This window comes from Bos taurus, chromosome 25, assembly GCF_002263795.3.
Source record: "Bos taurus isolate L1 Dominette 01449 registration number 42190680 breed Hereford chromosome 25, ARS-UCD2.0, whole genome shotgun sequence".
Classification (NCBI taxonomy): Eukaryota; Metazoa; Chordata; class Mammalia; order Artiodactyla; family Bovidae; genus Bos; species Bos taurus.
Window position 1 is genome coordinate 21,359,711 of NC_037352.1, and position 13,424 is coordinate 21,373,134.

Genomic DNA, 13,424 nt, shown 5'->3' on the forward strand with positions numbered 1-13,424 from the left:
TGACTGACAGAGTGATTGACTGGCTTGAACTCAGCGTGGAGAGCAACTGCCAGGCCTGGGCAGAGCCAAAGCGGGGGCTGTCCCGAGCATGGGGAGCAGCTGGGGTCTGACTCACGCGTCCGGCCGATGTAGAGGCGGGGGGTAGAGGGTCGCTCTGTGGTCAGTGTCATCTGCGTCTTCCCTGACTCAGGGTCCACCACAAACCAGGCATCCTGCTTCCGGCCTGTGGAGGTAGAAAGGGTGCCCGCTCTCTAGATGGGATAGATAGGGCATGCAGCCTGTCCGCGCCATGCCCCGCTGGCCTGGCTGGACCTCGGTCCTATCCCTGCTGGACTAGGACCCCAGGCTGGAGGGATGCTTACCTGTGTAGAAGACGCCATCAGAGCTGCGACATGGGGAGGCGTGAACCAGCTCAGGGATGGTGAAGGGCAGCCTCTGGGGAGCAGGAAGAGCAGAGAAACACATGCAACCTATTCGCTGGGCACAACGATGATCATATCCATTTCCCGAGAGGCTGAGTCACTTGGCTAATGTCACACAGCTGTAAGTAGCAGAGCCAGCTTCCAGAACCTGCACAATTAACCACTCTGCTACACGACCTCTGAAGGAGCTGCAGTAAATCCCACCCCCAGCACCAAGATGCCACCTGATCATGCACTCCTGGACTAACAACCTCAGAAACACTCGCTGAGACTTTAAAATTTCAGCGGCCATCATGGCCTTGGAGATGCTGGATAACTGTGCCAGATTAAGAGACACCCGGGAGACAAGGCTGGCCTCCTTGGTGGCTCAGATGGTAGAGAATCTGCCTGCAATGCAGGAGACTCAGCTTTGATCCCTGGGTCAGGAATATCCCCTGGAGAAGGGCATGGCAACCTGCTTCAATATTCTTGCCTGGGAAATCCCATGGACAGAGGAGCTGACGGGCTACAGTCCATGGGGTTGCAAAGAGTCGGACACAACTTAGCGACTGATACTTTCTCTTTCAAGAGACATGAGGACCAGATGCAAGGGGTGGTCTTAGTTCAAGTTCTGGACAATAAAGCACACCGTTGGGCCACTTGACAAAATTAATGCAGGACTTCTCTGGTGGTCCAGTGGTTAAGAATCCATCTGCCCATGCAGAGGATATGGGTTTGATCCCTGCTCTGGGAAGATCCCACATTCTCCACAGTAACCAAGCCCGTACACTGTAACAGCTGAGCCTGAGTGCTCTGGAGCCTGTGAGATGCAACTAGAGAGTAGCCCCCACTTGCCACACAGCCAAAAACAAATAATTGATTAAGTAAAGTCTTTTAAAAGTGAAACATTAATATGGATGTGGATTAGATAACCCTATTGCCTCAATGTTAAATCTCCTGATTTTGAGAATTTACACTCAGGTTGTATAGGAGAAAGTCCTTGTTTAGGAATACACAATGATGCTTTAGGAATAAAGGGGCAGAATGTCTGCAACTCTTTCTCAAAGAGTTCAGAAAAAGAAATTTTATATATACACATGTAATAGTATCTGTCTATATCTATAGGTAAACACATGTGGAATATTATCTATCTATATCTATTAAGATAGAATAATATAAATTATATATACATGTTTAATATTATCTATCTATATCTATCTATTAAGATAGAATAATACAAATTTTATATATATGAAAGTGAAAGTGCAAGTCACTCAGTCATGTCCGATTCTTTGCAATCCCATTGACAGTCCATGGAATTCTCCAGGCCAGAATACTGGAGTGGGTAGCCTTTCCCTTCTCCAGGGGATATTTCCAACCCAGGGATAAAACCCGGGTGTCCCACATTGCAGGCAGATTCTTTACCAGCTGAGCCACAAGGGAAGCCCAAGAATACTGGAGTGGGTAGCCTATCCCTCTCCACCTGATCTTCCCGACCCAGGAATCGAACCAGGGTCTCCTGCATTGCAGGCAGATTCTTTACCAACTGAGCTATCAAGGAAGACCTTTATATACATATATATATATGTATATATACACATATATACACATACATGTAAGATTATCTATCTGTATCTATCTACTAAGAGAGAATAATAAAGTGAAAGTGATAAGATGTTAAAAAAAATCGATGCAGCTGGGCAAAGGGAATAAACAATTGCTCTGTACTATCCTTGCATTTTTTTCCCTTAGGTTTGAAATTATATCAAAGTGAAACAAAAAAATCCCCAAACTCCACATACAGAGCTCTTAGAAGATAGCGCCCCAGGCACAAACATGTACTGAGTCAGGACGGACAACAAAAGAAGGCAATACAACCTACAGTTGGCGTGTAAGGTTAGTGCTGTGATAGGGGAGCACAGAAGCTGAGGGTACCTGATGCAGGTGGGCGGGAAGGAAGGACTGAAGGAGGATGTTCAGTGGTGCGTTCATTCATTCAGTCATTTCACCTATTACTAGCTGGGTGCTGGGGCCCAAGTGCCTTTCTGCACAGAGTTACATTTCTGGTGTGTATGATAATAAACAAACAAAAACACATAAACGACAATGCCGGGTAATAGTAACTGTTATTAAAACAAACTCAGAAAGCTAGGATAGAGTGATTAGAGGCGCTATTTCACATAGGGAGGCTAGAGAGTAAGAACTCAATCCAAGGGAGCAGTGAGGCTCAGGAGCACGTGGAGGGCAGAGGGACAGAATGCTGAGACCACCAGCAGGGCCACCTACTGACGAGCCCAAGTGGCATGTTTGAGGAACAGCCAGTGCGCTGGGAGTGGGGATGGAGAAGGGCAGACGGAAGTGGAGGCAAGCTGGAGGCAAGATCATGGGCTGGAAAGGAGTTTGGGTTTTAAATTGGGCCTTGGGGGATGAATAGGAACCAGCATGGGGAAGGGGAGCATGTTTCACAAATATTCTGGTTCTCCTTCTGGGCTCCTGGTGAGATTACCCGACTTTTGTGCTTAAAGTGGGCACAGCCATGAAACCCAATTTAGCCGAAGGGAGGGTGCAGAAGAAACCATGTCACTTTCCAAACTCTTTGCTGCGGGAGAAGCCCAGGTTGAGACGGAGCATCTGACAGCCTGGGTCTGCAAGAGACCATAGTGGACAGAGCCCCCGAGGATCCACGTGAGTCACATGGTGTGAGCAAGATAGCAAGCCCTGTGGATCCACGGGGATGTGTGTGCTGTTACTGCAGCAAGCTGGAACCCAGGCAGTCTGGAACCCTATGGGGAAAATCTGGGTGAAGCCCCAGAGCTGGCATATTCAAGAAATTAATCAGTGTGAGTGTGTGCACGTGTGTGTGCACATAGGTGCCTGTGGGTGAGTGAAGATGCTGCAGGAGTGAGCTGGTCCTGATGTGCTTTGTTGGGACAACTGGACTTTATCCCAGATGCAGGGGAGTGATGTCACCAACAGCCACACCTGCCCCATGAGACCCGACGGCGGACACACAGCTGGATGAACAGGAGGTCTGCTTTCTGCCTCTCTCCTGGGAGACACACTCGTGTGGATCCCATCAGTGGCTGCCCTGTGCTCTGGCTTCCAGTGGGGCTGGGATAAGGGAAGGGGCAGGGACAGGGGGAGGGTTCCCTGGGCTCCTCTCCCAGAGTCATCGTGGGCTGGCTGTGCCTCTCCCCCAAAGGCCTCCTGTCACGTGGTCCTCTCCCCTAAGCCCTTCCAGCTCCAGGTAGTGATAACTGCTCCCCCCACCGTCTTAGAGCTGATAAATAGCACCCCACGGTACGGGCCATAGCACTTGGCACCCTGCCTTCCGGTCTCCTACCCTCGGCCCCGTGGGTAGCTCAGCTGATAAAGAATTTGCTTGCAAAGAAGGATACCCCAGTTCAGCTCCTAGGTCGGGAAGATCCCCTGGAGAAGGGATAGGCAGGGCTACCCATTCCAGATTCTTGGACTTCTCTGGTGGCTCAGACAATAAAGAATCTACCTGCAACGAGGGAGACCTGGGTTCTATCCCTGGGTTGGGAAGATCCCCTGGAAGAGGGCATGGCAACCCACTCCAGTACTATTGGGGCAAACTTCGGGAGACGTTTTGGAGAGATGGCGAGGGACAGAGAAGCCTGGAGTGCTGCAGTCCATGGGGTCGCGAAGAGTCAGACACGACTGAACAACAACAACACTAGGCCCCCATCTTTGTAAGTAACCCCATTAATAAAACGTCCTTAAGCTCTCCAGTAGGAGGGTGCTGTCTATTTGCTGGGGCCTGCCTGTGGGACACACCATGAACACACCAACATCTCTTATCAACTCAGTTTCCTAATCACAGAGTAAGCCCGTCCTGGCAGGCCTCCCATGGCACAGTCAGAGCTCTGACACTGCCGGCCTCTGCGCTTGGCCACGTGACCAGCTTTGGCTGATGAGACATTAGCGAATGTGATACAGACAGCCTCCCTATCCAGGGGTTCCACACCCACAGATTCAACCAATTGCAGATTGAAAATATTTTTGGGGGGAAAAAAAAAAAAAGCTTCAGAAAGTTCCAAAAAGCAACACTTGACTTTGCTGCACACCTGGCAACTGCTTACATGACATTTACATTGTATTAGGTCTTATAAGTAATCTAAGATGGGTTAAAGTATACGGGAGGATACCTTTAGGTTATATGCAAATACTGTGCCGTTTTACACAAAGGATTTGAGCACCCTCTGATTTTGGTGGTGGGAGCTTGACCTGGAACTGATCCTCTGTGGATAGTAAGGGATAAGAGAATAAGCAAAGCTTGAAAACTGCTCATGCCCTGGCCTTGCCCCTCCTGCTGCTTCTGATTCCCTTGTTGATACCATGTGAACAAGTCCAGGCTTGTCTGCTTAAAGATGAGAGACCCCTGGGCCAGGGGCCCCTGTCCAAAGCCAGCCAACTACCAACCAGCTTTCAGAAAAAGAGCCAGCTGACCGACAGCTGACCATAGATGCTTGAGCAAGACCGCCCAGCTGAGTCCAGCCTCAAATGTCATCCCACGAAAATGAGTTAAATAAACTGTCTGCATTTGAAGTTTGAGTTTTGGGGCGATGTGTTATTTAGCAAAAAGTAACTGATACATGGGCTTCCCAGCAGTAAAGAATCCATTGGCCATTGCAGGAGATGCAGGTTCGACCCCTGGGTAGGGAGGATCCCCTGGAGAAGGGCGTGGTGACCCACTCCAGTACTCTTGCCTGGAGAATCCCATGGACAGAGGAGCCTGGTGGGCTGCAGTCCACAATGTTGCAAAGAGTAGGACATGACAGCAACTAAACAACTAATACATAGCTTTCCCCTAAAAACCCTCAGAGCCCCTGGAGAAGCTCCTGACACTCTCAGAGACCTGACAGTCAGCCTGCTGTACAGATACAGCCAGAGTCACCCCCCAACTCCCAACCTCAACAGACAGCCTCCAGACAGCCTCGCCATAGTGCTCTCAGACTTCATCCTCCACAGGACACTCAGATTCTGGCCCTACAGCCCCCTCGGTGCCCTGGGTAACAGAAGTCCTGATCCTCGCCCATCCAAGCACAGTACGAAACACACCATTAATCCTTGTTGCTTCTGGGTCCCCAAGATGTACAGGCTGCCATCAGCTGGGTCTGAGAGAAAGACAGTCCTGTGGGGCAGAGGAATGGGGGGAAGGTTCGTTCACGCCCCCTGATTCCAAGAGGGCCCCTTCCCTCCAACTTCCCTGCCAGTAGGAGCCCACCCCCGACAGGAGGCGCCACAGAGCTCCAGACCCGAATTTCTTCCCTTCCTTCCAGCCCACGTGCCCCTCCAGGCAACCCTGGCTTCCTCATCTCCCAGCTGTCCATGCCCTGAGAGAGCCCAGTCCACTTACTCTGTGACGTACGTTGGCCCCTGGATGATGGGCTCTGCAGGGACAAGAACACGACCATGAGCAGTCCCCTCCAGACTCTCCGTTGAAAGGCATACCTCACATTGGTACTTACCGTGTGCCGGACACCAACCGAGCATTTTGTCATGAGCATAATGTAATACCTCTCCTGTAGGTAGGGTCGTTACCCTTGGCCCTATTTTACAGGTGAGGACTTGAGGCTCAGAGAGGTGAAGTGACTTTTCCAAGGCCACACAGCCTGGGTAAATGGTAAAGCTGACTGAAGACACCTGAGTATTGGATTCGAGACCCCATGATCTTATCCTGAGATGACCTCCCCCAGCTCGAGGTCCAAGGAGTGGCAGCCCTTCTTACCATCTTTCAGCGTCCACTTCAAGTCTCCTGTCTGCTTGCTCAGGGCGTGGAGACTTCCATCCAGGGTGGACACAAACAGGAGGTTCTCTGGCGTGAAGCTCTGAACCTGCAGTGGAAACAAAGCCTTCTGAGAGGCCTGGGACCACCCTAGTCCTTGTTCCAGGCAGGGACTCCCTGTCCCCCAGAGGGAAACAGAAAGAAGGATGGATGATTGGGAAAGCTGTTGGCTCCACCTCCTGATCTCCAAGACCCTAGAGAGGGGCGACAGTGGGAGCTGGGAGCCTGGCTCCTTTACAAAAGGACATCAGTGGCTCTTACAGCTTCCCTAAGAGACTGATGCTTTTATTAAAAAATTTTATTTGGCTTAGCTGGATTTTAGCTGTAGCATGAGATCTTCCCTGGTGGCTCAGACAGTAAAGAATCTGCCTACAATGCAGGAGACTCAGATTCAACCCCTGGGTCAGAAAGATCTCCTGGAGAAGGAAACGGCAACCCACTCCAGTATTCTTGCCTGGAGAATTCCATAGACAGAGGAGCCTGGAAGATTATAGTCCATGGGGTCGCAAAGAGTTGGACATGAGTGACTAACACATTCACTTTCACTTGAGGGCTCTTGGTTTGGCATGCAGGATCTAGTTCTCTGATCAGGAATCGAACCCAGGCCCCCCGCCGTTGGGAGCACAGAGTCTTCAGCACTGGATCACCACAGGAGTCCAGAAAGAGGTGCTATTATTCTTAGCACTGTACAGGTGAAGGAGACTAAGGCTCAGAAAAGTTAGGTAATCAGCCTAAAGCCACACAGATAAATGGCAGGACTGGGACTTGAACCACCATCTCTCTGGTTCCAGCACCTGGTCCCTTTCTCCTTGGCTTCACTGTCTGCCTCTCTGGGGAAGACCCATTCTGCACCCCCGCCCCCCAAACCGGCCCAGCTACTTTTGGTGCCAGCCTGCAGGGGGCCCCCTGGACCAAGGCTGGGGGTGGCCATGGTAGGGAGGCTGGCCCCCACTGGGCTAACTCACCTGCTCCAGCCCTTCCTTGAGCAAACAGGGTGGGGCTGAGCTCCTAGCAGGAACTCTAACATCCGGGTGGCCCTGCCGCACCTCTGCAAAGGCCACATCCTGCCCCCGGACTCTCAGGTTTGGGGGCAAGCCAATGGTTTTGGAGTAGAGTCAGGAAGCTGCCTCTGAGCCCTCTCTTTTTCTGCCCTGTTTTGTGATCTGCCACATGGCAGGAGGGAGACTGTCCTGGGCAAGAAGCTGCAGACTGAGTCCACAGTCAAGTTTTGTTTGACCATCAGGGGGTTTAAAATTTTGTCTACAGTTAGCTACCAATTTCTAAAAATTGGAAAGATTTCACTTAAAAAGTCAAGTTTCTAATTTTTGTCATTTCTAGCTTTTTTTCTCATTTTTTTTCCCTGGAAACACCCAATCTGGCCACACTGTGTTCAGATTCCTAGATGGCAACCATGGGGTGGGTCTCAAGCTGGAAGTGGGCCTGGGGTGGCACGAGCAGTTGCGTGTGTGTGTGTGTGTGTGTGTGTGTGTGTGTGTGTGTGTTAGTTGCTAGTGGTGCCTGACTCTCTGTGACCCCATGAACTGTAGCCCTCCAGGATCCTCTGTCCATGGAATTCTCCTAGCAAAAAGACCGGAGTGGGTTGCCATTCCCTTCTCCAGGAGATCTTCCCCACCCAGGGATCAAACCTGGGTCTCCCACGTTGCAGACAGATTCTTTACCATCTGAGCCACTTGGGCACAGTTGCTTCTGGGAGCCCAATAACTGTTCTGGGGGTTATAGGTTAGACTCCTGGGTTGTAGTCCTGGCTTTTCCCTCTCACTGCATTTCTGTAAGACTGGACTTTTCCGCTCCCGGCACGGTTGAACCAGATTCCCATAAGTCCAGCTTACTTATCCCAGAGGTTGTAAGTTCGGGGTCCAGTCACTGGTAAGGGGGAGCGCTGTGATCCCCCTGAATTTGTAAAAATCGGTGTGTGGGCGCACTTCTCCACAGGGAACCTTTCAAGTTCCAAGGAAGCCAGGTTCCAGAAGTTTTAAGAGGCCTGGCAGGAAAGCGAGGGCCCCCTCCCTCGGTCTGTTCCCTCTCCCCACACCCCTACGCCGCAGGAGGGGCGGGATGCTGGGTCCCCTCTGCAGCTCGTGGAGCAACCGACAACTCCCCCAGACGAGGAGGTTTTCTCCGGCTAGGGGCTGACTTGGGGCCACCCGGACCCGGGGGAGGGCGAGGCGCCCCCTGTGGCCCCGCCGCACCCCCGGACGCCTGCGCCCCCGACCGGAGCTTGGAGGCTCCGCGGCCGCCCGCTTCTCACCTGGGGCCTGAGCGTCCCGAGGAGCGCCGCGAGCTGTAGCAGGAGCCGGGGCCACGGGCCGGACCGCCGGGCCGCGCTCGCCATAGCCCGCGTAGACGGCCGCCGCTCGGCTGGCCCGGTCCCTCGGTGCCTCCGGGGAACCGCCCGGCCCCCGCCCGCCAGGAGGAGACTCCGCCCCAGGCTGGGCCAGCTGGGTGCTCGGGCCAGGACGCAACCTCAGCGGCTGTTTCCCTCCTTCCCTTGCCCTTCCCATCGCACTCACCCCCGCAAGCCCCGGACACCCCGCGAGGGATGGCTCCGAGCTTTCCTGGGAAAGGCATTTTCCCAACGGAGGCCCTTATGGAGAATTTCCCACCTGCCAAGTATTGTACCAAGTGCTTTTACATCCGTCATTAACTCACTGACTCTTCACGGCACTTCCAAGGTAAAAGCTGAGGCTCAGAACTCGGACTCGAACTCAGATGCCTGACCTCAGAGCCTGTGCTGATTGTTACTATGCTAGAGGCCTCTACTGAGAGATGATGAAATACAAATCAATTACTCGTTCAATAAATATTTATTACGTTAAATTAATTAAATTAAATATGTAATCTCAGCCTGGGAAGCAGGAAAGATAAAGTCCCTGTTTTTACAATACTTACAGATTCCTAAGCGTTAGATGGGCCTCCCTGTTGGCTCAGGAGTAAAGAATCCACCTGCACTGCAGGAGATGTGGGTTAGATCCCTGGGTCGCACAGATCCCTTGGAAAAGGAAATGGCAACCCACTCCAATATTCTTGCCTGGGAAATCCCATGGGTATCCCACACTGCCTTCTCATATAGTTTCCCCATCCCCAGCACTTGAGCAAGAATTCCTGTCTCTGGCTTTGTTTTTAAGAACCTACCAGATCTAAGACATCCTCTAACCATCAACATGGTTAGCTTTGGAAAACCCAACTGCCTCATGGTGCAAAACTTCTTTTAGAAATAGGTACATCATGAATCCTTTGGTTCACTTGGTTACTCCCTCATGCTTAGCTGGTCCAAGACCCCCAAATCAGCATAATAAACAACTTCATAACAAAAGTGGTTGTTATTCTAGAAACCAACACAAGCTACTGAGCCAGTGAGTGAGCCTGCCTTTATGCTTTATATTTTGTACTCTGTACATCTGTTTTAAAATGCTCATTGTGTTTCTTAATTATGCTTGGGTTCGTAGGACTTTCTCATGCGATAAATTTGATTTACATAGAACACAAACAAGTGAACTGGTTTAGGTAATTTGTGTATGTGATGATATAAGTAACACATTCTACAAACTTAGCAAAATTTTAAAAAATATATAAATTAGAAAACTCATTCATGTTTTCACCTCTCGGAAGCACAGCATCTCTGTTAACATTCTGTTTTTATTTCCCCCAGTGTTTTTTTCCCTGTGCCTATATGTCTGGTGGGTACTGTGTTGAAATATGTGTTTTCCCCACCAGAGCTTCTTTTTCCCCTGACAGCCCTTCTCCTGTTTGAATGAGGCTGCCCTGACTCTATTGCCTCAGAGAAGGGTTGAGGAAGCAGAAAGAGAGAAAAAGAAGCTTCTTTTACCTTTTGAGTATTTCTGTAACTCGTGGCATGAACCTAGATTTAAGAGAATGAACAATGAGAGTAGAGCAGAGTCTCCAGACACGAAGAGGAAGGAGGAGCAAGGGATGAGAAGATGCTGCAGGCCTCTGGGAAAGGGGGATCACTCTGTAGCCCCTTCACTCAAGGACAGGACCCCACATAGACACTTGGGATCCAAGTGCAAGGGGATCTGTGTCTTAATTCCTGGATGGAAATGGTTCGTGCTGTGTCTGGGCAGAGGGGGCGCTAGGGCGGTTCCCACTGCCTAGTGTGTGATACAGAGGTGTGGGCGTGTGTGTGCTCAGTCATGTCCGACTCTTTGCGACCCCATGGACTGTAGACTGCCAGGCTCCTCTGTCCATGGAATTTTCCAGGCAAGAACACTGGAGTGGGTTACCATTTCCTCCTCCAGGGAATCTTCCTGACCCAGGGATTGAGCACGCGTGTCCTGCGTCTCCTGCATTGGCAGATGGATGGATTCTTTACCACTGAGCCACCTGGGAAGGGGAAGCCCGATGTGGAGGTGGTGGGGGAGGAGTTTTCTAAATGCCGGAGGGAGGAAGAGGGAGAGAGACAGAGAAGGAGGCGGAAAGACTTTTCAGAAAGAAAAGGGACAATGCAGCACAGGCCAGTAAGGATAAGAGACAGGACGCAAGGAGACCGTGGCTGTCTCGGGGGATGGCGGCTGGGACAAGGACTCGGTACCCTCTCACTTCCTGGCACTGTGTCGACTCTACTGAATTTAAACCCATCCTGGAGAAAAGCTGGGAAAACCCAGATGGAAATGAATTTCTTCCACTTGGCACAAAGTGAACATTTATTCACCACACCTCGGTTTGTGCTCTGCTTCTGGACACATACATAAACCAATAGCCTTCCTCCATTCTAGCAAAAGAATGGAGGAAACACGGTTAGTAATGGAAAAATATTCCAATCCTGATAGCAGTAAGAAGGAAGTCCTTAGGAATAAATTTAACTAGAAAGGTACAGTAACTATATGAAAACTGTAAAATCTTATGAAGCCTATAAAACAAAATGTGAATAAATAAAAAGATATGACTGTATGGGAAGGTTTAAAATGATTAAAATATCCATTCTCTAAATTAAATTGTAAGTATAATGAAATTCTATTATTGCTATATTAAATCTATTTCATGGTCTTTAAAACTGGGCTAAAATAGAGATTATATATAAGAATAATGCTTGAGAATAGTCAAGAGAAGTGTGGCAATGAAGAGTAATAAGAAGGGGGGCTTGTCTTACCAGATATCAGAACATACTGTAAAATTAGAGTTATCAATATAATTTCAGCACAGGAATTGACAAATACAAAAATACGCCAATGGGATCAAATAGAGAATCCAGAAATATATATCAGCATATGTGGGAATTTAATAAATGATAAAGATAATATTTTAATTCATTGGAAAATGTAATAAATGCCATGGCATAATTATCCATCAGGAAGACAGTAAATTTTTTTCACTCTTTTTTGAAAAATAGATTTTATTTTTTACAGCAGTTTTAGGTTAATAGCAAAATTGAAGAGAAGGTCCAGAGATTTCCCATATACTTCTTACCCTTACAATTGTATAGCTGTTCCCATTATTAACATCCTCCACTAAAATGGTAAAAGTGATAAACCTACATTGACCCATCATTATCACTCAAAGTCCACAGTTTAGAGTTGACACTTGCTTATATATTCTATGAGCTTGGACAAATGGATAGTGACATGCGTCCACTGTTAAAGTATATTTTCACTGCACTAAAAGTCTTCTGCGCTCCGCCTATTCATTTCTCTCTCACCTCCCCACAATCCCTGGCAACCTCTGATATTTTTACTGTCTCCATAGTTTTGCTTTTTCCAGGATGTCATACAGTTGGAATCATACAGTATGTAGCATTCATTTTCAGATAGACTTTTCTCATGTAGTAATATGCATTTACATTTCCTTACATCTTCTCATGGTTTGATAGCTCATTTCTTTTTAGTGCTGAATAACATTCCTTCGTCTAGATGTACCACAGTTTATTTGTCCTTTTACCCGTGGAAAGACATCTTGGTTGCTTCCAGGCCTTGGCAATTATGAACAAAGCTGCTGTAAAGATCTGTGTGCAGGTTTTCAAGTGGATCTTGTCAACTTTCTACTGAAATACTTCATACTTAGAGAAAAGTGTGCAAGTCATAGCTCATAAAGTGAACACATGCGTTTAACCCGTACACAGACCAAGAAACAGACTGTGACCAGCAACACCACAAAGTCCCTTATACCCCGTTCTAAGAGTAACCTCCACCCTGACTTCTACCACCATACGTTAGTTTCCTTAGTTTTGATATTTATATAAAGGGAATCATACCATATATTCTCTTCTATGTCTGGTTTCTTTTTCTTTTCTTTTTTTTTGGCCATGCTGCATGGCTTGCAGGATCTTAGTTCTCTGACCAGGGATTGAACCCAGTTCCCCCTGCAGTGGAAGCTAGGAATACTAACCTCTGGACTGCCAGGGAATTCCCTGGTTTCTTTTTCGATACTATTTTTGTGAGATTGTCCAAGTCATCAAGTGTAGTTGTAGTTCATTCTCATTGCTGTATAGTGTTACATTATATGAACATACCACAATTTATTTGTCTATTCTAATGTTGACCAGCATTACCACTTTTTCTCCCTATCGGCTTTTGGCTATGATGAAGTGCTATGAATATTCTTGCACACGTCTTTGGGTGACCACATCTACACATTTCTGTTGTGTATATACTTAGGAACAGAACTTCTAGGTCATAGGATATCTAAATGTTCCTCTTCAATAGATTCTGCCAAACAACTTTCCAAAGTGGTTGTACCAGCTTACATTTGGTAGTGGTGGTGGGTAAGTTTCTTTTGTGATATAGAAAATATAAATGCTGTAAAAGAAAACAAAACATACACTTAAAATATATAAAAAATTTAAAATCCTTAGAAAGGCAAAAGATATTATAAACAAACATCAAAAATATTGGCAACACAGAATACAAAGATTAACATCTATAATACAAACTGCTCCTATACATTGACAAGAAGAAAACAACCAAGAAATATACAAATGCAACAAATAGGCACTTACATAAGATGAACTCCAAACATGTGAAAAATGTGCTCAGAAACACTAGCAGTTAGAGAAATGCAAAAACAAGATTTTTTAAAAGTAGCAATTATATCACTTTATGTCCATAAATTTGCAAAAATTATAAAGAAAGCTATAGTAATGGCAGAATGTTGATAATTGCTGAAGCTGAGTTGTGAATATTTGGGGGGCTCATTATGCTATTTTATTTGGTTTCAAGATGTTTGAAAATGTCCACAATAAA

At 47.9% G+C, this 13,424-nt stretch overlaps 1 protein-coding gene across 1 annotated transcript in view; it reads right to left on the bottom strand.

Annotated features, from left to right (window-relative positions):
• The window catches only part of ERN2 (endoplasmic reticulum to nucleus signaling 2), a 25,172-nt gene extending 16,569 nt beyond the window's left edge, over positions 1 to 8,603 (bottom strand). The window contains 6 exon segments of the mRNA XM_005224805.5: positions 116 to 223; positions 363 to 435; positions 5,484 to 5,556; positions 5,782 to 5,815; positions 6,154 to 6,259; positions 8,480 to 8,603. Coding sequence (XP_005224862.2) covers positions 116 to 223; positions 363 to 435; positions 5,484 to 5,556; positions 5,782 to 5,815; positions 6,154 to 6,259; positions 8,480 to 8,563 — 478 coding nt within the window. The 5' untranslated portion in view covers positions 8,564 to 8,603.
• Positions 8,604 to 13,424: the final 4,821 nt, after the last annotated feature.